The sequence below is a fragment of the Sus scrofa genome, chromosome 18 (assembly GCF_000003025.6).
Source record: "Sus scrofa isolate TJ Tabasco breed Duroc chromosome 18, Sscrofa11.1, whole genome shotgun sequence".
In the NCBI taxonomy this organism is placed as follows: Eukaryota; Metazoa; Chordata; class Mammalia; order Artiodactyla; family Suidae; genus Sus; species Sus scrofa.
The window spans coordinates 23,778,682-23,803,926 of record NC_010460.4 but is presented as its reverse complement, the minus strand read 5'-3'; the positions used below and the strand labels follow the sequence as shown (position 1 = coordinate 23,803,926).

At 38.9% G+C, this 25,245-nt stretch overlaps 1 protein-coding gene across 2 annotated transcripts in view; it reads right to left on the bottom strand.

The window, feature by feature from the left end:
• WASL (Wiskott-Aldrich syndrome like) overlaps positions 14,411–25,245 on the bottom strand; it is a 67,329-nt gene continuing 56,494 nt past the window's right edge. For both annotated transcript variants that reach the window (XM_003134725.5, XM_021079051.1), the window contains 2 exons: positions 20,080–20,188; positions 14,411–17,070 (listed from right to left, as the gene is read on the bottom strand). In XM_003134725.5, coding sequence (XP_003134773.1) covers positions 17,009–17,070; positions 20,080–20,188 — 171 coding nt within the window. In that variant the 3' untranslated portion in view covers positions 14,411–17,008. The remainder of the gene's footprint in view (positions 17,071–20,079; positions 20,189–25,245) is intronic.

The following is a 25,245-nucleotide window of genomic DNA, read 5'->3' as shown; positions in this document are numbered from 1 at the left end:
GTCCTTAGCATTTTCCTTTATTTGTTTCTTCATGTCTGAGAAAATCTGGTCAGAGCTCTCTCCTAAGTTCTGGAATCGAGAACCTTCTTAAAAGTCTTTTTGGTATTGAGATAAAAGCTTGGGAAAATACCCCAAAGTAACCATTATTATCCTCGATGCCTCAGGGTCAGATCCAGGGTATCAGCTGTCACTCCCACATTCCCCATATCATTCACTCATTTATAACAAAAACCAGCTATTTCTAGAAGGAAAAAAAAAAAAAAAAATTGGGAGTTCCCATCGAGGTTCAGCAGGTTAAGGACCTGACATAGTCTATGAGGAGGATGTGGGTTCCATCCCTGGACTCCCTCAGTGGGTTAAGGAGCTGGTATTACCAAAAGCTGTAGCATAGGTTACAGATGTGGCTTGGATCCAGTGTTGCTCTGGTTGTGGTGTAGGCTGCAGTTTCAATTCAACCACTAGCCTGGGAACTTCCATATGCCATAGGTGTGGCTGTAAAAAGACAAAAAAAGAAGAAAAAACAAACAATTGAAAGTCATGGAGGAGTTGTGGTTCAGCAGAAACCATGAGGATGTGGGCTCGATCCTTAGGCCCACTCAGTAGGTTAAGCATCCGGCGTTGCCAAGAGCTGTGGTGTAGGTTGCAGACGTGGCTCAGGTCCTGCGTTGCTGTGGCTGTGGTGTAGGCCAGCAGCTGTAGCTCTGACTCAACCCCTATCCTGGGAACTTCCATATGCCGTGGGTGCAGCTTTAAAAAGAAGAAAAAAAAATTTTTTTTTTTTGTTTTTGTTTGTGTCTTTTTGCCTTTTCTTGGGCCACTCCCGCGGCACATGGAGGTTGCATGTTAGGGGTCGAATCAGAGCCGTCGCCGCTGGCCTACACCAGAGCCACAGCAACACAGGATCCGAGCCACGTCTGCGACCTACACCACAGCTCAGGGCAACGCCGGATCTTTTAACCCACTGAGCAAGGGCAGGGATTGAACCCACAACCTCATGGTTCCTAGTCAGATTCGCTAACCACTGAACAACGACAGGAAATCCTAAAAGAAGAAAAAAACATTTTTTTAAAGAGAACGTTATAGAAAGTTTCAGTAAAGAGGAATAAGTGCTAGGGGAATGCCTGGAAGATAGGTTCCCTGAATTCAGAGCTGTCTTGGGGCTGATGCTAAAGAGTCGCCAGTCAAGTCTCCTTTGAGCTCCCCTTGGATGAGCCTTAGTCCAGTGGGTCTCAGCCACGTTGTGCTCTACACACACGGGGTCAAGGGCATGTTACCTTTGCAATAACGCTACCCCACTTTGCTTTCACTCAAGACAGATCTGCCTTCAGATAAGGGACAGACCCATCAGAGGTTAATTCCTTCATTCTGCTCTAGTGCTCCACTCCAGTTTATGAGAGCTAGAAATCTCCTCTAAAGCCCCGTGTATTATCTGTGATTAGCGATGCTTCCTCTGTGTCCCACAGAGGATGGCAGTGGTCCTGGCAAGCTCTCTGGGCCACTCATGTAATAATTGTTGCCTGAGTTTGCGTGTGGAGTGCCCGACGTTTTCTAAACTAAGTCGCTGTCTTTTCACAGCAACATTAAAAGGTGCTGTCCTCATTTTACCCATGAGGAAACCAGGCTCAGAGAGGCTAGAGTTGCCTGGGAAACTGCTCCTGCACCTCTCTGCTTCCGTCCAGACGCAAACCTTCTGAAGTTTCCCTGTTCTTAGAACAATGGTGGAGATTTCAGTTTCCCTTAGTAGTGACTTCATTATTTTATCCTTTTCAACGTGTGTTCACAGTCATGCTCATTATTGTTGTACAAAGAAATTAAAGCTAAAATTTAGGTTTTTAAAAGGAGTGTGTGTGTGTGAATTTAGGACAGAAAGCCAAGATTGACCTTCCTTCCCCCCACCTTTGGGTGAGCACAAAGATGGGGCTTTTCTCATGGGAATGGCTTTCAGCTCCATCATGACGACGCAAATGGTTGCTGGTAAGTGGGGTCTTTGAAAAAACCATGTCTTGGAGTTCCCGTCGTGGCTCAGTGGTTAACAAATCTGACTAGGAACCATGAGGTTTCGGGTTTGATCCCTGGCCTCGCTCAGTGGGTTAAGGATCTGGCATTGCCGTGAGCTGTGGTGTAGGTCGCAGACACAGCTTGGATCCCGCGTTGTTGTGGCCCTGGTGTGGGCCGGTGGCTACAGCTCTGAATCAACCCCTAGCCTGGGAACCTCCATATTACCGTGGGAGCGGCCCAAGAAAGAGCAAAAAGACAAAAAAAAAAAAAAAAAAAAAAAAAAAAAGAAAGAAAAGGAAAAACCATGTCTTAATCCCAGAGAGGGGACACGTGGAGCCAGGAGGGAAAGGCTCATTCCTGGGCTGCCTGGAGCTTCCAGGGCTATGGAGACTGGCCAGGACTTCCCACCACATGGGCGTGATTAGGACACAAATAATCAAATAATCTCACCTTCCTATTTTAAAAAAATGCTTTGCTGGAAATTTGCGGGCTTGGGGAAAGAGAAACATGCATGTATGAGGCATGTCACAACATGTAAATAAAGGTGGATCCTCACATCCAACCTACACAACAGAATCTTGTAAGGCCCCTCATAAGACACAAGGATGATATGGTCAGACACTAAGTTGGCACCTTTGTCATCCAGGTGATGCATTTCTAGAATGTGATTTCAGAATACAACCCCGTTAACATGCAAGTGTCATGACTCTCTCTCTTCAGCACAGAACAGGGATTCTTAGTTCATCCTGCCTGGAAACTCTCAGCACTGATATGAAAACTAGTTAGTTCATCCTCTATAAAGAGCGTTCAGCTCTCTGGGAGGGAGGCTGTCCAAGACCAGATGAAATGTTTAGACCGTGATTTATATCTGCACATTAATCTCTTAAAGTACATCTCATCCTGATTGAAATGGGGCCAGGATGCTGAGTCTCCCTCTGCTTTGCAAGCCCTGCTGCCACAGGTATTCAATAACTCAGTGTCAGCAGGATCGTGATTTAATACCTGCCCTGACGTAGTTGCCCTAAGTGAGTAAGAGAAAGGTGATTACAGCCTGTAGTGTCCATATTGAGAGGCACCGAAGACTGGGGTAAATCGATATGTTCTTGAAAAGTCCTCTTAACGACTTCCTTTTGTGACAAGTTCACCCTGTATTTTCTTTGTTCCTTGCAGGTTTGGAAGGTGGGAAGGGGTTTTACGTCCATCAGTTGTCAAATAGCAAATGTAGGGAGTTCCCTGGTGGTCTGGTGGTTAGGACTCGGTGCTTTCCCCGCTGCAGCCCAGGTTCAATCCTTGGTCTGGGAACTGAGGTCCTACATCAAAGTGCTGCATCCCAGCCCCCCAAAAATAGCAGATAAAAAGACAAAGAATTGACCGAGGAATTACAATACTCAGAAATATGGGAGCATGAAACTCCCACAACTATTTTCTGAGTGCCTATCACATTCCAGATTTTTCCGATTACTGAGGATATCCAGTGGACAAAGGAGATAAAACGCCTGTCCTTGTGTCACTTACATTCTAGGGACGGAGTTGACACCATTCCTTCATACATCACGTGTCTGTGGAGCAGGTGCCTCCTGTGTATGAGGCACTCTGCTCGATGCTGGGGAGACCACAAGGAATTAGAAACTGTCTTCCCCCTCAAAACAGTGGGAACCCTAAGAAAACCATTCCTTCCAGAATACGTGGTAAGAGCTGAGTTAGAGGCAGGTGTAGGGAGGGTCCCCTGAGGGCACCAAGGAAGCCTATTCATCTAAAGCTGGGGTTAGCAAACTTCTTTGTGAGGAGCCAGAGACACTTAAAATTTCATATAGGAGCTCCTGATGTAGCGCACCACAGAGGAATCCGACTAGGAACCACGAGGTTGCAGGTTCGATCCCTGGCCTTGCTCAGTGGGTTAAGGATTGGCATTGTGGTGAGCTATGATGTATGTAGATCGGAGACATGGCTCAGATCTGGCATTGCTGTGGCTGCGGCGTAGGCCAGCAGCTGCATCTCCGATTCTACCCCTAGCCTGGGAAGCTCCATATGCCGCGGATGCAGCCCTAAAAAGAAAAAAAAAAACCAATCACGTAAAGTATTTAAATATTTTAGACTTTGTGAGCCATCTGGTCTCTGTCACAACTATTCAACTCTGCTACAGTCGGGCAAAAACAGCCACAGGTGATACATAGATGAATGAGTCTGTCTGTGTTCTAATACAACATTTTTTATAGACACTAACATTTAAATTTCATGTAATATTTGCATGTTGTTAATTTTTATTTCTTTTAATTTTTTTTTTTGGTCCATTAAAAATGTTAAAACTCTCCTTAGTTTGTAGGCTGGACAAATGTAGGTTCTGGATAATACAGATGGCCAAAGGCACATGAAAAGATGCTCAACATTGCTAATTATTAGAGAAATGCAAATCAAAACTATAATAAGGTGTCACCTCACACCGTTCAATATGGCTATCATCAAAGAGCCTACAAATAATAAATGCCGACAAAGGTATGGAGAAAAGAACCCTCCTGCACTGTTGATGGGGATGTCAACTGGAATAGCCACCATGAAAAGGAGTACGGTGGTTCCTTAAAAGACTAATGGTTACTGGGAATTCCAGTCATGGCTCAGCAGAAACAAATCTGACTAGGATCCATGAGGATGCAAGTCTGATCCCTGGCTTTGCTTAGTGGGTTAAGAATCGGGCGTTGCTGCCATGAGCTGTGGTGTAGGCCACCAGCTAGAGCTCCGATTTGACCCCTAGTGTGGGAACTTCCATAGGCTGTGGCCCTAAAAAGACAACAGCAACAACAAAAAATCCACTAATAGAGTTACCACATGATCCTGCAATCCCACTCCTAGGTATACATCCAGAGAAAAACATAATTTGAAAAGATACATGCGCCCAGTGTTCACAGCAGCACTATATACAATAGCCAAGACATGGAAACAACCTAAATGTCCATCACCAGAGGATTGGATAAAGAAGATGAGATTCATATATACAAATGGAATATTACTCAGCCATAAAAAAGAATGAAATAATACCATTTGCAGCAACATGAGTGGACCTAGAGACTATCATAGTAAGTGAAGTAAGACAACAAAGACAAATATCCTGTGATAGCACTTTATGTGTGAAATCTAAAAAAAATGATACAAAAGAACTTATTTACAAAATAGAAATAGACTGACAGACATGGAAAACATATTTATGGTTACCAAGGAGGAAGAGGGAGAGGGACAAATTAGAAGCTTGGGATTAAAATATTTACATCACTATATATAAAATAGATAACCAACAAGGACTTACTGTATAGCACAGGGCGATACTCAATATCTTATAATAACCTATAATGGAAAAGATTTTACATATATGTATATTCTATATAACGGAATCACTTTACAGCTATAACCTATAATGGAAAAGATTTTACATATATATATTCTATACAACAGTATATATATATATATATATAAAACAGAATCACTTTACAGCTGAAATTAACACAAAATTGTAAGTCAACTATATTTCAATAAAATTTTTTAAAAAGGAATAACTTGATTTCATAAAAAGAAAAACAAGACAAACAAAACAAAAAATAGTGTGTCAGATGGATTTGACTTGTGAGCTACAGATTACTAGACCCTTGACAAAAAGCAGATAATGGGTCAAGTGCCTAAGGGAAGGTGACAGGTGCTTTGGACTTTTTTTTTTGGGCCACACCTAAGGCATGTGGAAGTTCCAAGGCCAGGGATCAAACTCAAGCTACAGCAGTAACTCAAGCTGCTGCAGTGACAATGCTGGATCCTTAACCTGCTGCACCACAAAGGAATGCCTCACTTTGGATTTTTAAAAAATAGAGAAGATTCCAGGCTATAAAAGGAATCAAATGGAGGGAATGATGAACAAGGAAAGACATTTAAGTCTGAGGAAACAGAGTATTCTAGAAAGTGGAGCTCGGTGATGACTTTGATGTGGAATGGTACAAGCAGTTTTGGACCAAAAAGTGATGGTGCCTGGAAGCTGTCTTGGCCTGGGGAGCAGGGGAATGCTGTGGAGGGGGAAAGGGGCTTGTGTCTATAAATCATGCATTTACCAAGCTAAATAAATAAATAAATAAATAAAAATTCTGTATAGGCACCAAGAATCTCCCAAATCCCACCCACACAGAACTGCTGACAACCCATCAGTGTGTAACCTTTTCTTTTTCTTTCTTTATGGTTGCACCTGCGGCATAAAGAAGTTCCCAGGCCAGGGATCCAATCTGAGCCATAGCTTCGACCTAGGCCACAGCTGCAGTAATGCTGGATCCTTAACCCCCTGCGTCACTGTGGGAAGTCCAAGGTGTATCCTTTTAGATCTTTAATGAGAATTTAAACACATGTAACTATTTTTTCTACAAAAAGAGAATGATGTATATGCCATTACAAAATCCACCATCTTTTATTTAAGCAATTTCAATAACTTAGATATTCAGGTTATTTATTTATTTTTTGTCTTTTTAGAGCTGCACCCACGGCACATGGAGAGTCCCAGGCTAGAGGTCTAATCCGAGCTGTAGCCGCCGGCCTACACAGCAATGCAGGATCCGAGGCGTGTCTGCGACCCACACAACAGCTCACGGCAACGCCAAATTTTTAACCCACTGAGCAAGGCCAGGGATCAAACCCGCAACCTCATGGCTCCTAGTTGGATTCATTTCTGCTGCACCACAACAGGAACGCCAACTGAGATATTCAGGTTATTTTGATTAGACCTCTGACGTTGGATATTTAGTTTGTTCCAACTCATCCCCTTGAATTATCCTAACTTTTAACTCCTCCAAAACGTCCTTAGAAGAAATGATTGACTGAAAAAAAAAATCACTGCTAAGAAGCCAACTCCACATAGACAAGAGTTGTGAGTACTCGATCATTGTGGTACACCAAAACTGGAAATTAGGGTTCAACCAAATTGTCATGTTTACCAGTTTTTTCTCAGTCAAATTACATGCCTATCTGAACCACAGAGGCCTGCTCTGGCAGACGCATTTCAAAAAGTCACAATTTTAGGAGTTCCTGTCATGGCGCAGCGGTTAACGAATCCGACTAGGAACCATGAGGTGGCGGGTTCGGTCCCTGCCCTTGCTCAGTGGGTTAACGATCCGGCGTTGCCGTGAGCTGTGGTGTGGGTCGCAGACGCGGCTCGGATCCCGCGTTGCTGTGGCTCTGGCGTAGGCCTGGCAGCTACAGCTCCGATTGGACCCCTAGCCTGGAAATCTTCATATGCCTCGAGAGCAGCCCAAGACCAAAAAAAAAAAAAAAAAAAGCTGGAATGGGTGGAGAGTCAGATAGTCCATCCTGAACGACTTCGTGTAAGCTGAGGAATGCAGACATTATGAAGGTCCTGGTGAGCATCAAAGGCTTTCAAGAGGAGGAGTGACGTGATGTTTACCCAGCTCTTCAAAAACATGGCTTGTATAACTGAGAGAACGATGGACTCAGGGAGGCTTGGGCTGGCGGCGGGAAGACCATTTGGGAGACCATGGCAGTGACCTAGGAATAAAGTCATGCAGATGGACTGTGGAGGCTGCGCAGGTGTGAGGAGGTCAGAAGAGCTGGAGCAGAGACTAGGAAAGCACATATGCTCTTTGTCTCTGGCTCCACGCGCCAAACACGTATCCTGCAAACCTATTGTTTAATGGTCTAATCACAAACTCCGGTGACCTAATGTGGCGACTGACCTGTGGCAATCAGCCCTCTTTCTTGATTTCCACAGGCTCAACATTGCAGGAAAATCTGGGACATGAAAGTGAGGTAGACAATACTGCCACACAAACAATGTCAAGTCAAACATGAGATGTTACAACAATAACAGAGGGTTAGATGGCTGACTCACCACCCCCGATTTTTTTCATCCAAACTCCTATCTTTAAATTCCACTGGTACCAGATGATCCCCAAATCCTTACTTCCCACACAAATACCACCCCCATGACTCTAGACCCACACATTCAAATGAAAAGGCACCTCAGACACAATATATTTAAGGCTTAACTCATCTTCTTCCTCCACATCTGCTCCTGTTAGTCTGTACTCCACAGTCTCACGATACATCCCGCCTTGCACGATAGACTCTTGATGTTCATGTCTTCCTACTCTCCTGCTGGATTCTATATACTGGAGATCAGGGACTTCATGTTATCTTTAGTCCTAATAAAGAACAAGCACTTGAAACATATCTTTGAACAGATGAAGCTAATCAGCTGCTCACCAACAATGAAGAGAGCACAGGACAGTACTGGTCATTCCTCCCAGGGTGGCTGAAGAGCGATACACGATCAGAAAGGAACATGGTTGAGAAAGGAGAGTCTGGCGGCAAGACTGGTCCCAGGGTTGAGGACAGGGCAGGACCTACGTGTGAGGGCTAAGGGGCTCCAAGGAGCCTATCGCTAAGGAGCAGCTGATGGTAGGCATTCTCTTTGTGCACATGGCAGCTCAGAGGTCTAAGAATACCTGCGTCCACTCTCGCTGGCCCTCCTCCCTCGAAGCCTCACTCCATCCCTTCTCCCTGTGTGATCTGGGGGCTGTGGGCAGGACGCTGTCATGAGTGGCCGTTCAGGCCACGATTGGCAGAGCGTTTGGGTAAGCCAAGGACTGACATCCAGTAAATGGAAGTCCTGTTTTCCAAAAAAACATCCTGAGGTCAAATGGAAAAATCCTTACACCCTAAATCTTGAATTCACTAGCTAAATTTTCACCCTAGAGGAAAAGTTTTCACTTTGATATATGTTTGTGTATTGGCTATTCTGTACCGTCTCAGACAACGAATCCCTCATTCCAGACTGAAACCTTGTATAATTAGCCACACAGTCTTTATTACAAGTTCAACAGCTTCTCAGAACACCACTTCTGTTGGGTGATACATTTAGAAGTTTTAAAAAGGAGGCATATATCTGAAGAGTCTAGCAATCTCCTCTGATCAGAATACTGTTGTCACAATGCAAACTAGTATATACAAGATGAATAAGCAATAAGGTCTTACTGTACAGCACAGGGAACTATATTCAACATCCTGTGGTAAACTATAATGGAAAAGACTATGAAAAATAATACATATATGTGTATAACTGAATCACTTTGCTGTACAGCAGAAATTAACACAACATTGTAAATCAACAATACCTCAATAAAGTAAATTCTTAAAAAATACTGTCACTAGCACCAACTGCTAAATTCTCTCTCTTCCGGAATGACATCTCAGCTGATCCATCTGAGTAATCATTGTTACATAAACACAAAAACAAATGTTCTAAAGTCAGTCTCAGCTTACAATCCGAGAGCTGCCCTCTCTGAATTTCTCATGCATTAATTCCCCTCCAAGCTGGGACTGGGGAGTGACAGTACCTCATATTCACGTGAACCAATAATCCAACAAATGTCATCTCAGAGGAACTCTTTACACTGAAGCAAATTTGGGAAAATTAAGCATGCGCGCTCTCTCTCTCGGACTTCTAAATGAAGAGGCAGAGGGAAAATATATTTTTTTATATGTATTTGCGAATGTCTGTCTGGAAGTTATACTTTAATCTGGCGCTCTTGCTTTATCAATATGTTGCCAATCGGGAAGTACAGACTATGCAAGAGGCCAGCAGGAAGCTGAAAATACCACACTCAGGAGGAGCAAGATAATACTCACCAATGCGCTTATTTATTTTTCTCTTAATGCTGGCAAGAATTTTTGGTGAACCTTCTCAGAGACACTCACGGGGAGTTTAACAAGAATCTTGACCTGTCAGAACTTGTTGGGATGGTTAACTATGCTTTTACTCCAGAAGCTGTCATTAATAAAATTTGTATTTTGAAGAAACGCAAATTATTTTTAATAGAAGCAAAAAAAAAAAAAGAACAATCCAACTTCTGCACATACAATATTTATAAATCAAAAGTCACTATTGGGATGATTAAAAACATGAACTAAATGGAAAATGCTTAAGGAAAGAAGACACACTGACAGAGATTACTTGAAATTCAGAGGGAGGATTCTGAGGTAATTCCAAATAAATTCTTGTGTAATCATTCATTAAGCACTTGGGATTACTCAAACCTGCCAATTACCGAATCTAATATTTAAATGGAAAAATATTTTAATAGTGATGGAAGGAGGAATGAGGATTGAGGTTGAGCAAAAAAAAAAACCAAAAAAAAAAAACCAAAAAAAAAACCCAAAAAACAAATTATGAAAGATATTCTATTCAGTGAATACTGAAAAATCTGAGGCTGCATTAATCTTAAAACTTGGCTTGCTTTAATGGCTGCTGCTGGTTTTGCTGGATGATACAACATATTCTCCTTTCTGGTGTTTTTTTTTTTAAACAGAGAATGACCTGTCCTTTCGGATCTTTGCATGTACAAAAGCAGAACAATCCCAAGACTTCTACATTTGAAGCTAAGATACTGGAGTAACATTTAAAATTTTTACCCAGATCATTACTGGTGTCTTGACGCACCTGAGAGGCAGGGGATGGTGGTGGTCCAGGGTACATCAGTTGTATTAAGACAGACCTAAGTCTGATGCTCTGCCATTTGCTATTTAGCTTTGTGCAAATTATTTAACCTCTTTCATTTGTCTTGGCTGAAAAACTGGGATAATAACTTCCTCATGTAAAACATTTCATGCAGTGCCCAACGTTTAATAAGTGTTCTGAAAAACAGTGGTTAGTATTATGATGGGTCCTTGTAAACATGACTTTTCTCAAAGGAAAAACATCTTGGTGATAAAAGGTCTGGGAGTGGAGTAAAGCACAGCCTTGGGGCTTCTGGAAGTCCCTTTAAATGGCGTCATCATATCATCAAAAAATAGCCTGGACTGAAACTAGCTGGGAGCCTGCATTGCAGTATCCTCTGCAGAAAGGAGACAGGGCCGGGGGGTGCTTCCCTGAGGAAGTCTGAGAGCAGTCTACACTGGGAATTGCAAGCTAAGGAGGCAGGTGTTGATCGTGCCCTCCGGGGAGGTGTTTATTAGAAAAAATACATGTATGGGCTGCTAATGCACTGCTTCTCCAGAGCAGGGCCAATATTTGAAAGTGTTCTTGATATTACCTCCAAGAAGTCCATAGAGATTTCTCTATGCTCCCCAAACCCCAATATCAATTGACAAGTTTCTTTTTTTTCTTTTTAGGGCCGCACCCGTGGCATATGGAGGTTCCCAGGCTAGGGCTCTAATCGGAGCTGTAGCCACTGGCCTTTGCCACAGCCACAGCAACGCCAGATCCGAGCTGCATCTGCGACCTACACGACAGCTCATGCCAATGCAGGATCCTTAACCCGCTGAGGAAGGCCAAGGATCCAACCTGCGTCCTCACTGGATGCTAGTCAGATTTGTTTCCGCTGTGCCACGATGGCAACTCCACTATTAATGTTAACTACATCACACCTTTCAGCAAATAACCATGGCAAAGTTCAGAAAAATCTTTAAAAAAAAGAAAAAAAAATTAAAATTTTCATTTGAATGCACTAGTATAGATTGCGCTTCAGCTGAATATACAACTAAGAAACTGGCCCTTCTACATTTCCCTCCTTGCTCAGGAAACAAATCCCAAAGATTTCTATTTTATCAGCTTCTCCCCAACAAGTTATTAAAACAGAAATTCAAATACACTTCACTTGCCACGTGTTCTCCTAAGTCCCAATCCTAAAACAAAAACCCGCCTGTAGCCACAAATTCTCCTTTCTCTGCCTCTTTAGACTTCTACCATAGCTTTAAAAAAAAGAAAAGAGAAAAGGAAAGGTTGTTTCTTTTAGGTTCAGAAGCTGATTGAAGGACCAGAGACATCTCAATAGACAATTACAGAATTGAGACACTACGAACAGCTTTGTTTCCCTACCATCAACTGGACATAATACCCTTTCCTTTCACTTGTTTCTCTCAATACCACAAATACTAAATCTAAGCTTTATTTTCCTGCCTCTTTTTCAATAATGGTGAAGTACATACATGCAAATTAAAATCTTCCCTGTCTCACTAATAAGAAAACCAGGAAGTTGGATTTAAAGTGTTGTTTGTCCTTATGCAATTTGGAAGAACTCCTGGTCTTTAAATGGACAGTACAGCTGTTGACTGAAAATTACACAGAAAGATTAATACATTCTCAAAGTAATTTTCCATCGGGCTTATTGTAAGGGTTTGCAAAATACTCATGTTTTTAAAAAGGCAGTGCCTATTTATTTCCATAAGAAACCAATGAAAATAATTTGGATGTAGAATGAAAAGCTCAATTTCATTTCAACTCAGTCTGAAATGACAGGAGTGTCCTGCAATGACTGAATGCTTGGACAATGTAGGGTGACTACCATCGTTGAGCCAAAATACTATCACATGCTTCAGAGTCAGAGACTGGCTCCTCAAAGCAAGCCAGCTTTCCCAGGCAGAGATGGAAACAGGATGCTGGTGGCTTCTATCAACACCCAGCTGACATGTGAGAAAGGGTGAAATTTGTAGCCATAAATCTGTCAGAAATAAAGTAAACCTGTGATTTACCCACAACTTAAGAAAAATAAGGCAAGGATAAAACAGTACTATGGTTTATGGAAAAGAGCAACTGACCTAGTAGTCAGACCTGGCTTCTAATTACAAGCTCTTTCTAACGGGCCTCTCAGGCAAGCCCCTTAGCCACTCTGGATACCCTCTTACCCGGGAAATGAGTAGGCTTAATATAACTTGATGGTCTATGACTGTCTTTCAGTTGTGAAATAAATATTTTAGATGTAACAAGGGGGGGAATCTATCTTATTACCCCACTGTTATATTTTAATGCCCATACATATTTTTCAAAAAAAGTTGTTTAAATAAGATATATTTAAAAATTTATTATTTTAAAAATAATATTTTTAAAAAATTAAAAATATTTAAAAATTCTTAAGACTTTAGGTCTTGATGAAAATCCTCACACATCTAGCAGTAAGTAAGTGAGATAAAACTGAATTTTGGTCAAGACATGCCAACCAATTCAAGACAGAAAATGCCAATATGACATTTGGAACTTCAAGTTCTGCAATGCAATTCGATTCTGTTAAAACTGATCTTCTTCTTCAACAAAAAAAATTTTTTAAAATCCTTACTAAGTATAAAAAATCTTTGTGGTTGTTAAAAAAAACCCACCTATAAACTGCTATATTTTACTCAAAATAACTGTTTTTCATATCCTGATTATGGTGATACACATGACCAGTTGAGATTTACACTAATTTACATAAAACTTCATATTGTATGTTTATCAATAGTTAGAATGACCCTTGTGTATATATTACAAATTTTTTTAAAGCTATGGTTGATTTATCTAGATATGTTTTGTTATAAAGCCAAAATTTTCAATGGGTTCCTTCATGGCAAAGGAGATTATCATATATCACATATAGAAGGAGAGGAGGTCTTAGCATTAACTGCAAAGTAAGTTCCCCATCATATATATAAGTCAAGTTATTATACCTTTTTCTAGAGGCTTCACTAAAAAGCAAAGTTAAAGAAAAAAATCCATGAAAAAAAGACCAAGAGATTACAAAGAGTATGCTATGTTTTGAGATATGAAGTGACATTGCTATTAAGATGTATGCAACATAAAATTTCTCAACTTTTCCATGAAGAACTTTCTATTGTACTATAAATAGGTCTCATCTCTATAGTTGTCCTTTAAGAACTCCATTCCTAAAGCAGAGTAGGTTATTTCAGGAATTTCTTCATTGATTAGATAAATATAATGTGACAAAAGCAATTCTGAGACACTTTTCTCTAAAATTTTAAAAGTGTAGCTAATACATTCTTAAGTGTTCATACTTGTACAACAGAAACCAATTTTTTAACAGGACATGTTAGTCTTGAAATGTTTAAATTGGACTAAAGCTCTTGGACAGCATCTTGCAGCATCCTACACACTGGATTCCATAACTAGTTTAATCTTCAGACACCCACTTGTGCCACAGTCAAGTAGAACAGAAGATTCTATTTATCAGATACCGAGTTTCCTGTTTAAAAGCACCATCTTTGATACCATTTATTAAAAGCTGTTTAAGTCCCACACGAACTGCTTGCTATATTTGACTTTTACTGAAACTACAAGTAAACCCTACTATCATTCTGATTTAGGACACTACACCATTTCTGGTGTGCGAGTGCTGCTGTTTGACCTTGCAGTGTGAATGCTCTGCAGTGCACTGCCATGACTCCCAGGGAAACAGCTGAGCAGCTGTCATATTTCCCAGCAGAACAGGGTGTAACATTCTTTCCCTCACCATGTTTACTTAATGGCACACTCCAACTCTCAGAGCATGCATTCAGCTAAAAACTCAGCCCTTATCATTTGCTGCTGTGTACTGTTACTACACTCTACAGTTTAAATATTTTTTACCCATTTTAGTCTCTTAACAATAAATGAATAAAAGATACATTGTACTATTTGGGTCAAATTAATTTTATTATGCTCCATGATGAATTGCCACCAGTGCAACATCCTATTCACTATACATTTCAAAAAAATTTCACATACTAAACAAAATTTCAGTTGATAAATGGAAATGAATGATTGAAAGTCTTTATGAATCTCATACATACAATATGTGGCTAGCTGAAATTGTCTATCATGTAGCATTTAGATATAAAAAGCCTCATGCTAGTTTGTTAAATGCGAAGGCTATCAGACAATAATTTAGCTGGAGTATACGCGGGAGGCTTTCAGACGACGCACAGGTACAGTGCTGTCTACAGTGCAAGGTGGTGGAGGACTGAAACATGCACCTTTTACATCTAAAGAGGATTTAGCCTTCATGCCTGGACTGAATTCCACAGCTGTTGTGTCTCAACCAATAGTAACTGAGACTTTGTGCAACAACAACAACAAAAAGTCTTTTTTTTTTTTTTTTAAGAAGAAATAAACTCAATTGTCATTGGCAAATTTTATACCCATCATACATATTTAAAATTGTGTTTCCAATTCAAAGAACTGATACTTCTGCTCAGAGCAGCTCCTGAAAAAAATCTTTTATCATACCAAAATTAGCTGGAAAGCCTAGAACCCCTTGCCCCACAGTTAAGAGAGATCTTAAATTGGCATTACTTTAAAGAAATTTCAAAGATATTTAAAAAAAAAATTTATAATGTCTAAAAGAAAAGAAAAATGTTTAATATTATTTAAAATAATTATAATGTTCTGTTTACCATTTGCACAAATTCCTAATTTTATTGGTTAGTAATTGTCCAGCCTCATCCACACCAAGACTCACCATAGCTCAAGCCACAATAAAAATGAGAGTAAGCAGAAAAAGGTTTCCAGAAGCAGAGGGTACTGTTTTTGCAAGAAACAAAGTCTAGACTCTTTCCCATGTACTTAAATTACTTCTGCAAGGAAGGTAACATTCTTTGAATAACTTAACTATTTTACTGCACCACTTACTGCTTTCAGCAACAAAACCTTTTAAATTATTTCTCATGATAACTAGATGCATGATCACTAAAGATTATGTGATAACTGGTTAAAATTCAAGCCACATCTTGCAGGTCCAGCCTGTCAAGATCATGTCAATACTAGATTTTGGTCGGTATAATTATAGAGAGCTTAATTTTTAGTTGAATATTGTGACTATAATAATGAAATACATTTGGAACTACATTCTGCGTATGACTCAATGTGAGAAAAATAGGTGTCTGTATTTAAATCAGATCATTTTTCTACCTAAAGTTTAAAGTAGGTAGGTATGATAATTAATGCTATAAATATGAAACAACCATCTTTAGGCAGACTAGTGTATTATAGAGAGGCAAGGAAACCCGAAACCCTAATTTTAACACATCATTTAGCATACATAACAAATGTGCAGGTTGTAAAGTTTTATTCTTAAAAAAAAACAAAACAAAACCCTATCATTCAGTTTTGTGTTTTCAATAAATTTGACATTGGGACCACCAATCTTTTAAGAAAAATGTAACCCTTCACCTGACATTTGACAAAAACCTTGAGAAATTATCAAAATTTTAAAAAATAGCATAATAATTTCAGCATTACAGTGTATATACCTTTGCCAATTAGGTGAGATTTTTATGGTTGGTATTGCTCAATACCTCAGTCCTTACACACTGTAAAATAAAAATACCTAAATTCCACATATTTTTATAATGTTCTGATTTTTATAGTATATTTAGCCAAATATTGAAGTCATCATAATGTATCACCTCCTTCAGTTCATGTAGAATGAAATTATCCCTAAGATCTCCTAAACTTCAACAACTTAACTTTTGTTTCAGAATAATACCAAAAATATTTTTGAAATTTTTGCCAAAGAGCCTGCCACATTTGCTCTAGCATAAAAATAACCTCAGTCAAGAACAGGTATGCAAGGGCTCCTTATGATTCCAGCCTCCAAACACCACTTCTGTACAGTAACAGGCAATATTGCTGTAAGAGGTGTGTTACTCATTTTCCCAACTAGCATCTCTGTAGTGATTTTACATAGAGCATATTGCTAAAATTTGAATTGCATCAGTGTAGTGATGTCTAGAGAACTGTGCAATGTATCAGCTTCGACATTCATGTAGCATGTGTTCAAAATGAAGGGGCTAAATAAACTAAGGTTTGTATCACTTAAAAAAGAATGTAGTGCTATACTAGATTTTAATAAGAAAATTTAGGTACAGAAAAAGTAGGGTATGAAAATAGTGTTTTCCTTCTGGCATTATAACTAAATTACATTAAGGTTTTTGTCAGTCTCACATATAATATTTAAACTCCCTTGTTGATGGAATGAAAAATATTCACAAAATTAAGTGAGCAACCTGGTGTAAACGTGCACACAGTACCAGGGAGTAGCTTTGCAGAGGATTATGACAAACCTTTACAGATTAAATGAGGTATTGCACAGATTAATAAAAAAAAGCAAAAAAGGCAACAAAAATATACAGCAAATTGGTAGAACATTTACATGATAATTTTACAGAATCCATAGACAGAAAGTAGTGTTTAGTGTTTCACCTTAAAAATATATATATAATATATAGATCAGTCTTCCCATTCATCATCATCCTCAAAATCTTCTTCATCATCCTCATCCTCATCTTCATCTAGACGAAAAGCATCAAGACAAACAAACATACGTATAAATAAAATGACCTTCTATAATTCTTAGGGGATTTCTCCAATTATTCAACTTCTGAAATACAAACCTGGGTGAATCCAGTTATTAAAATGATTTAAAATGTATCAATAAAATACATCTAAAGAGTATGGTAGTCTAAGTGGAAGATTAGAACAGGACTAAGAGGAGTTCCCGTCGTGGCGCAGTGGTTAACGAATCCGACTAGGAACCATGAGGTTGCGGGTTCGGTCCCTGCCCTTGCTCAGTGGGTTAACGATCCGGCGTTGCCGTGAGCTGTGGTGTAGGTTGCAGACGTGGCTCGGATCCCGCGTTGCTGTGGCTCTGGCGTAGGCTGGTGGCTACAGCTCCGATTCGACCCCTAGCCTGGGAACCTCCATATGCCGCGTGAGCGGCCCAAGAAAAAGCAACAACAACAACAACAAAAAACAACAACAAAAAAAAAAAAAAAAAAAAGAACAGGACTAAGACTTGGCTTCTAGTCCCTTACTATCTATGTAACCAATTTCAACGTATTAATGTGTAAAATCACATTTGAGTTGGTCTCTCTGAAGTTTAGACTCATATATCACAAATCCAACAAAGGTCCCTTCAATGACTGTCTTTAAAGTAAAATTAAAAAAAAATAAATGACATATTGTTTAGCTACCAATTCCAGTTATACTTCCAGTAACAGGCGGGAACCACATCAGTACTAAGTGGTGAAGCAAACAGAATAAGCAGTCTCAATACCCAATCTCCTTTTCTACCCTCCTGTTCTCTCTTGAACCCCTGACGCTGCTCTTTCCTGGTCACCAAAGACCTACTGTTGCTAAAGTTAAGCTCAATTCTCTGACTCATCACATCCATCAGTGCCAGATGATCACTCCATCCTCCTTCAAACGCTTCTTCATCGGACTTCTAAGATACCACACTCTCCAGTCCTCCCAACTCATCAGACCTTCTCTTTTCTATTTAGACCCATTTCTTTGATGACATTATCCAGTTCCATAACTTTAAATACCATGTATATACCAATGATAGGCAAATTTATACTATCAGTTTAGACTTCTCCCCTGCATTCTAGACTCATAACCAAATGCCTACTCAACTTCTACTTTTAAATTTTTAAGAAGTGTCTCAAACTTAATATATACAGAATGAAATTCCTAATCTCTCCTTTCAAACCTCCTCCTCCTAAATCTTTCTCCACTCTGTTAGTGAAAATTTCACTCTTTCATTTGTTCAGGTTGAGAGGCATCCTTCACTCCTCTTTATTTTTTCCAAACCTCACTTCTAATCCATCAGCAAAACTAGTATCCAACCACTGCTCACTGGTTCTACCAACTTGCTTCAACCTCCATCATCTTCAGCTTGGATCACTGCCACTTCTCTACTAAGAATGTGCTTCCTGTCACATGCATGGCCTCCAAAGCCTCTCATACTACATCCTTATTCCTCTCTTCCTTCCTCTCCTGCTCCAGCCCTACTGACCTTGGCATTGTTCTTCGACCTCAGGGACTTTCTACTAGCTGTTCTTTCCACCTAAATGCACATACTTTCCCATTTTCTACATGAAACCACTCCCTGAACTCCTTTTGGTCTTTTCTCAAAAGACACTTTATGTAGGCTTCATTATCCTATTTCAAAATAACTTTCACAGCCTGTTAGTCCTTATACCCCCCTTTTCTGCTTAATTTTTGTTGTTAGCCCACAACTTTAATACATATTTTTCTAATTTGTTTTATCTACTGTCTCTCTCTCACTAGAATGCATGCTCCATGAAAGCAGGAACTTTTTAAAAAATTTTATTATTATTCCACAATAAATATTTGTGGACTGAATTGGACTATTCTATCTTTGTAACAGAGTATGGGAATAAAAATGCCTATTTAAGGAGAGAAAATACTGCTAAAGGATCTTAGATATCCACATCCTTAAAGAGAAATAAAGAGAAGGAAAATAATATTTATTAATGATCTACTATGTCCTAGGCAATCTGATGATTAGTTACATATTATTTAATCTTTGCACAAGCATTGATTTATGAATTCTCTCCACGTAACAAGTTGGAAAATTGAGGCCCACAGAGAATAAATAATAGATTTACTAAGAACAAAGATATGGTTCTAGTACATTATGCTCTTCAGTAAACCTCAAGTGTTACATCAGCAAAATGCATATTCTTTCTTTTAATTTTGATTTTTTTTGGGGGGAGGGACACCTGCAGCACATGGATGTTCCCAGGCTCAGGGTTGAATTGGCACTGTAGCTGCCAGCCTACACCACAGCCACAGCAATGCCAGATCCCAGCTGCCATCTAAAACCTACACTACAGCTCATGGCATTGCTGGATCCTTAACCCACTGATCAAGGTCAGAGATCGAAATCTCATCTTCATGGATACTAGTCGGGCTTGTCGACGACTGAGGCATGATAGGAACTCCTCTTTCTTTTTTAAAAGCAATATTCATTTACATGGTGGTGTGAATAAGCTTAATAACCTCAAACAGGTACTAGTTTATTTAAATAATACTAGGAAATAACAGAAAGAGGAAACAAAAATATTTAGGATTTTTTAGCAAACCCCAGAAAGTGTAAATTACCTCATTTCTTAGCCCCAATTCTCGCAAATCAGGGAAACCTTTATTTCTTACTTATGTCACAAGAATGTCAAAGGAATGAGATTCAGGAATCCCAAGCCTTGTTTAGAGGTTGTTTGCCAGGTATTCTATAGTATTTCTGGTTTTGGAAACAAAACTGTCATTTTGCCAAAAGCTGTCCTTCCAATTTATGGTTTTATGACAGTATTGTCTTGACATCCATTAAGCTTCAAATAGACTAGTCACAGTGGCAACGATTTTTTAAAACACACCCTAGAATCTAGACCATTAAGTTACTTAAAAGGGAAAAATCTAGCAAAGACTGAGTCTAAAAGGAGAACTAGAACTTCAAATATTCAAATTTATTAAATACACATATATACATGCAACAATACCTGAAGAATGAATGGCTTTGCTCCTTTTCTGCATCACTTCCATTAATGCACCTACAATTCCTGAAGTGGGTGCAGGAGTCGGCGGTGTAGATTCTTGGCCATCAGATACCTTGGAAAGTTTGCAAAATTTAGTAATATATCCTTAGCAAAATATCTTTGTCTCCAGAAAAATCTTATTAGAATTACTTCATTATTTTAAAAGAAAACAAAAAAGCAAACAATCAAGCTAAAGTAGGATTAACTAAATTAAGAAGAAAAAAACTGCTGCCTTCTTGGGTTATTCAAGATATATTTTCCCTTTACGTATAAGCCATCAATACATTCCCATATTTAGAATAACAATCAAACCTTTTCCTATAATACTTGCCCTTACAGCTGGGTTACTTCTGTTCACTCTACTACACAAAGCCTTAGCTAATGAGAAACTTCAAAATTAGTAAGGGACATTATTTTATAAAACAAAGGCAATATTTAAATTCCTAGAGTTGTTAGGTGAGAAGCACATTTTAAGACATATAAGAGCAACTGAAGAGACTTCCTTTCTCCTAGAAAAACTCAGCTTTATAAACTTTATAAGTTTATATATTCTATTTATATAAAGTCATAATATAAATATGGATAATATATATATACTACAATTCAAAATGAACTTTCCTTCTCATAGCATGTAACTTCCCTTTAAGATCAGATGTGTAGCTTTCAAAATGTACCTGCTTTACAAGGCAACTAACTACCCCTAACACAAGAAATTCCCCCTCTTATTTGGGGGGAAAAATCAATACCAAAGGGTCTCATTAAAATCTAATTTCTTTCTTTCTTTCTTTTTTTTTTTTTTTGTCTTTTGTCTCTTTAGGGCTGCACCTGCTGCATATGAAGGTTCCCAGTCTAGGGGTCGAATTGGAGCTGAAGCTGACGGCCTAGGCCACAGCCACAGCAATGCAGGATCTGAGTCACATTTGTGACCTACACCACAACCTACGGCAATGCCGGATCCTTAACCCACGGAGCAAGGCCAGGAATGGAACCCACGTCCTCATGGATGCCAGTCAGGTTCGTTAATCCAGTTCTTGGATGCTAAGCCACGACGGGAACTCCTAAAATCTAATCTCTATAAAAAATAATCTCTGACTCCAACACTCATTTTAAAAGATAGAATATAGGAAGGTTGCAGAGATTCAGGAAAAAAACACGATTTATAAAGTATTACTCTATGTGCACTTTGACTAAAATGAGCAGTCGTTTATACAAAATACTCACTTTGTTAATATTGTCCTGGACTTACATCATCCATGTAAAAGTATAGTATTGTTATAATTAAAAATGAAACAGCACAGGTGTATGAAATAATCACACACACACGCACACACACAGTTGACCCATGAACAACACAAGTTTGAACTGTGTGGATCCACTTCTATGCAGATTTTTGTCAATAAATATACTAGAAAAAAATTTTAAAGATTTGCTACAATTTGAAAAAACTTGCAGATGAACCACAATGTCTAGAAATATGGAAAAATTAAGAAAAAATTAGATATATCATGAGTACATAAAACACATGTAGATACAGATCTATTTTAACACTTACTACTATAAAATATACACAAATCTATTATAAAAAGTTAGAATTTATCAAACCTTAATGAACAGAAACAGAGGCAATACATGGCACCATTCCCTCTTGAGAGAAAAGTAAACAAACGTAAAGATGCAGTTTTAAACTATAACTGCCAAAGATGAACTGTAGTGCATACTGTACTACTGTAGTAATTTTGAAGCCACTTCCTGCTGCTCTTTCAGTGAGCTCAAGTGTTGTGAGAATCCGCTTAAAACTCCCTGGGATGCTATTAGTGTGAGCAGTCTGTCTCTCCAGTAAATTGCATGTCACAGTAAAAAGTAATTTCTCACGGTTCTTACGTATTTTTTTGTGTTTAGTGCAACACCAAAAACCTTAAATAAAAAGCATGGGACCCACATGAAGTGCCACTACTGATGCTGGAAGTGCTCCCAAGAAGTGGAAAACAGGTATGACATTACAAGAAAAGGTTAAACTGTATGATAACACAGTGTAGATTGAGGCCTGCAGCTTCAGTTGCCTGCCATTTCAAGATAAATGAATCCAGTGAAAAGACCATTGTAAAAGAAGAAAAAGAAATTCATGCATTCATTGTTGTAGCTAAACCATCAGGTGCAAAAACCCTGCACTTTTTGTAAAATAACTTTATATTTTGTATTGGAAATGCAACTTTCATGTGGATGCAGAGTTGCTATAAGAAAGGCATACTTATAGATTCTAACGATTTGAGAAAAAGTGAAGTTATTACACAACAACTTAAATCAAAAGAAGGTGAAGGATCTAGGGCTGGAGAATTTAATGCCAGCAAAGGATGGTTTATAATTTTAGAAAGAGGTTTAGCTTTAACAATGTCGAGATAACAGAAGCAGCTTCGGTTGACCAAGAGGCAGCAGATGAGAGTTCCCAGATGCCATTAAGAAAATAACTAAGGAGAAAGGATATCTTCCTGAATAGACATTAAATGCTGATCAAAGTGTCCCAGAAGAAAAATGCCACAAAGGACATTTATTAGTAAGGAAGGGAAGTGAGCACCAGGAGGTAAGTCAGGGAAGGACAGGCTAACTCCACTGCTGTGTGGAAATGCTGTCAAATTTACGTTCAGGACTGCCCTTATCTATAAAGCGGCTAACCTCCTCCTTAAAGGGAAAAGATAAACTCCAGCTGCCAGTCTTTTAGTTATATAACAAAAAGGCCTGGGCAACGAGAACCCTTTTTCTGAATTGGTTCCACAGACGCTTTGTCTCTGAAGTCAGTAAGTGCCCTGCCAGTAAAAGGACTGCCTTTTACAGCTCTTTTGACATAGCACAGTGCCCCAGGCTGCCCAAAACCTCATGACTTCAAACACTGAACGTGTCAAAGTGGTCAACTTGCCCACCCACCCCAGCACAACATCATTCACTCAGCCTCTAGATCAGGGGGTCATAAAGACTTTTAAGGCCCTTTACCAATGGTACTCTATGTAAAGAATCATCAACTACAGAAGAGAATCCTGAGAGAGAGAATACAATACCATCAAAGTCTGAAAGGATTACATCACTGAAGCTGTCATTATTGCTATAGAAAAAGCCGTGAGTGACATCAAGCCTGAAACAATAAATTCCTGCTGGAGAAAACTGTGTCCAGATGTTGTATACGATTTCAAGGGTTTATAACAAATAAAGCAAGGAAATTATGAAAGAGATCACTGATGTGACCAAAAAAAAGGTGGGGGCCTAGGTAAAGGGTTTTCAGATAGAGATTTTGGGGAAATTCAAGAGCTTACAGACATCACACCAGAAAAAAATCACAGAAGATAATCTAATGAAGACGAGTGCTTCCAAACCAGTGCCAGATGATGATGATGATGTAGAAACAGTGCCAGCAAACATACTGACATGAGACAATCTGCCAGAAAAAAGAGTTCTGATTATTTGAGCCTACTTTTGATATCTTTTTACGACATGGACCCTTCTATGATACAGGCACTGAAACTAAAGCTAACTAGCTGATATTATGATATAGTTCTATAAAGTCACACCAAGCGTGCCTGCTTCTTCTGCCTCCACTTCTACCTCCTGACACAGCAAGAACAATGCTTCCTCCCCTTCTTCTGCCTACTCAACAAGTATGAAGACCTTGATGATGATTCACTTCCACTTAATGAACAGTAATCATCATGCCTACAGTTAATAAATTTGTGTTGTGTATGTCTGTGTGAAAATCTAATAACCACACAGCAAGAGCTTATGGAACATTTTTGTGTCATCATCATCAGCACGTAAGTCTTCATCCTGCACAACACTGTGTGTAAGACTTGTATTGTAGTGATTGCCTACCCTTACGTAGACAAAAAGTAAGCGAGATATATACATATATATATATAATTTTTTTTTTTTTTTTTTTTTGCTGTGCCCATGGCATATGGAGGTTCCCAGGCTAGGGGTTGAATCAGAGCTGTAGCCGCTGGCCTACACAGCAATGTCAGATCCCAGCCGCATCTGCGACCTACACCACAGCTCATGGCAACACTGGATCCTTAACCCACTGAGCGAGGCCAGGGATCGAACCTGTAACCTCATGGTTCCTAGTCAGATTCGTTAAGCACTGAGCCGCAACGGGAACTCCAAGTGAGGGATATTTAATATAAAAATAATGTGTTAGTTTTCTTTCTATTTTATAACTGCTTTCAAAGAATTACCTTACCACATAGTATGCCCATTTCTCTCTTTATTGGAGAAATTACCTATCAGTGTATTGTCACAGGTAAGTGGTTTTTGAAAAAAAGTAACAATGTTTCCAATATAGTATTATGACTGTAATAACATAAGCCATAAATTATAACATTCATTCATTAGTATATAGGCTAGCTACTGTGAAACAATCATATGGAATATATTAGGCTACCATAAAGCAACCATACAGATGCTTCTTCATTATCAATGCATGAATTATTAGACCTGTAAATAAATACAAATTTTTCACATTCTTTTCATTTTTGACATCCAGTGTTAGGATTACATATAACACCTACATGTTCGTATTATATAAGACAGTATTGATGCAGGTACTAACAGATGATTCATCTTCTAATCAGATGTAAACTTATAATACCAATAAATTTACTTCAGTACTATAAATGTATTTTCTCTTCCTTATGATTTTCTTAACATTTTCTTTTCTCTAGCTGACTTGATTGTAAGAATACAGTGCAGAATACATATAACATAAAATATGTGTAAATTGACTTTATATTATTGATAAGGCTTATGGTCAACAGTAGGATATTAATAGTTAAGTTCTGGGGGAGCCAAAAGTTATACAGATTTGACTGCTGGAGAAGCTGGCGTCCATAATCCCTGTGTTGTTCAAGGGTCAACCGTATGTATTTGGAATTTTAAATCATTTCCTAAAGAGAAATTGCTTTATTAGGGCAAACTTTTCATTTTGGTGTTTACAACTCCTCTCCTAATACTACCTGTCTTTTGGACTTACAGATCTTTTTCTTTTAAAAATACTCCAAATAGGTCCTCACAAGATACAGACTCATTCATTAGTATTTAGATTTTTAAGAACCTGTGTATTATTACTGTAATACAGAAGTGCTAAAAATG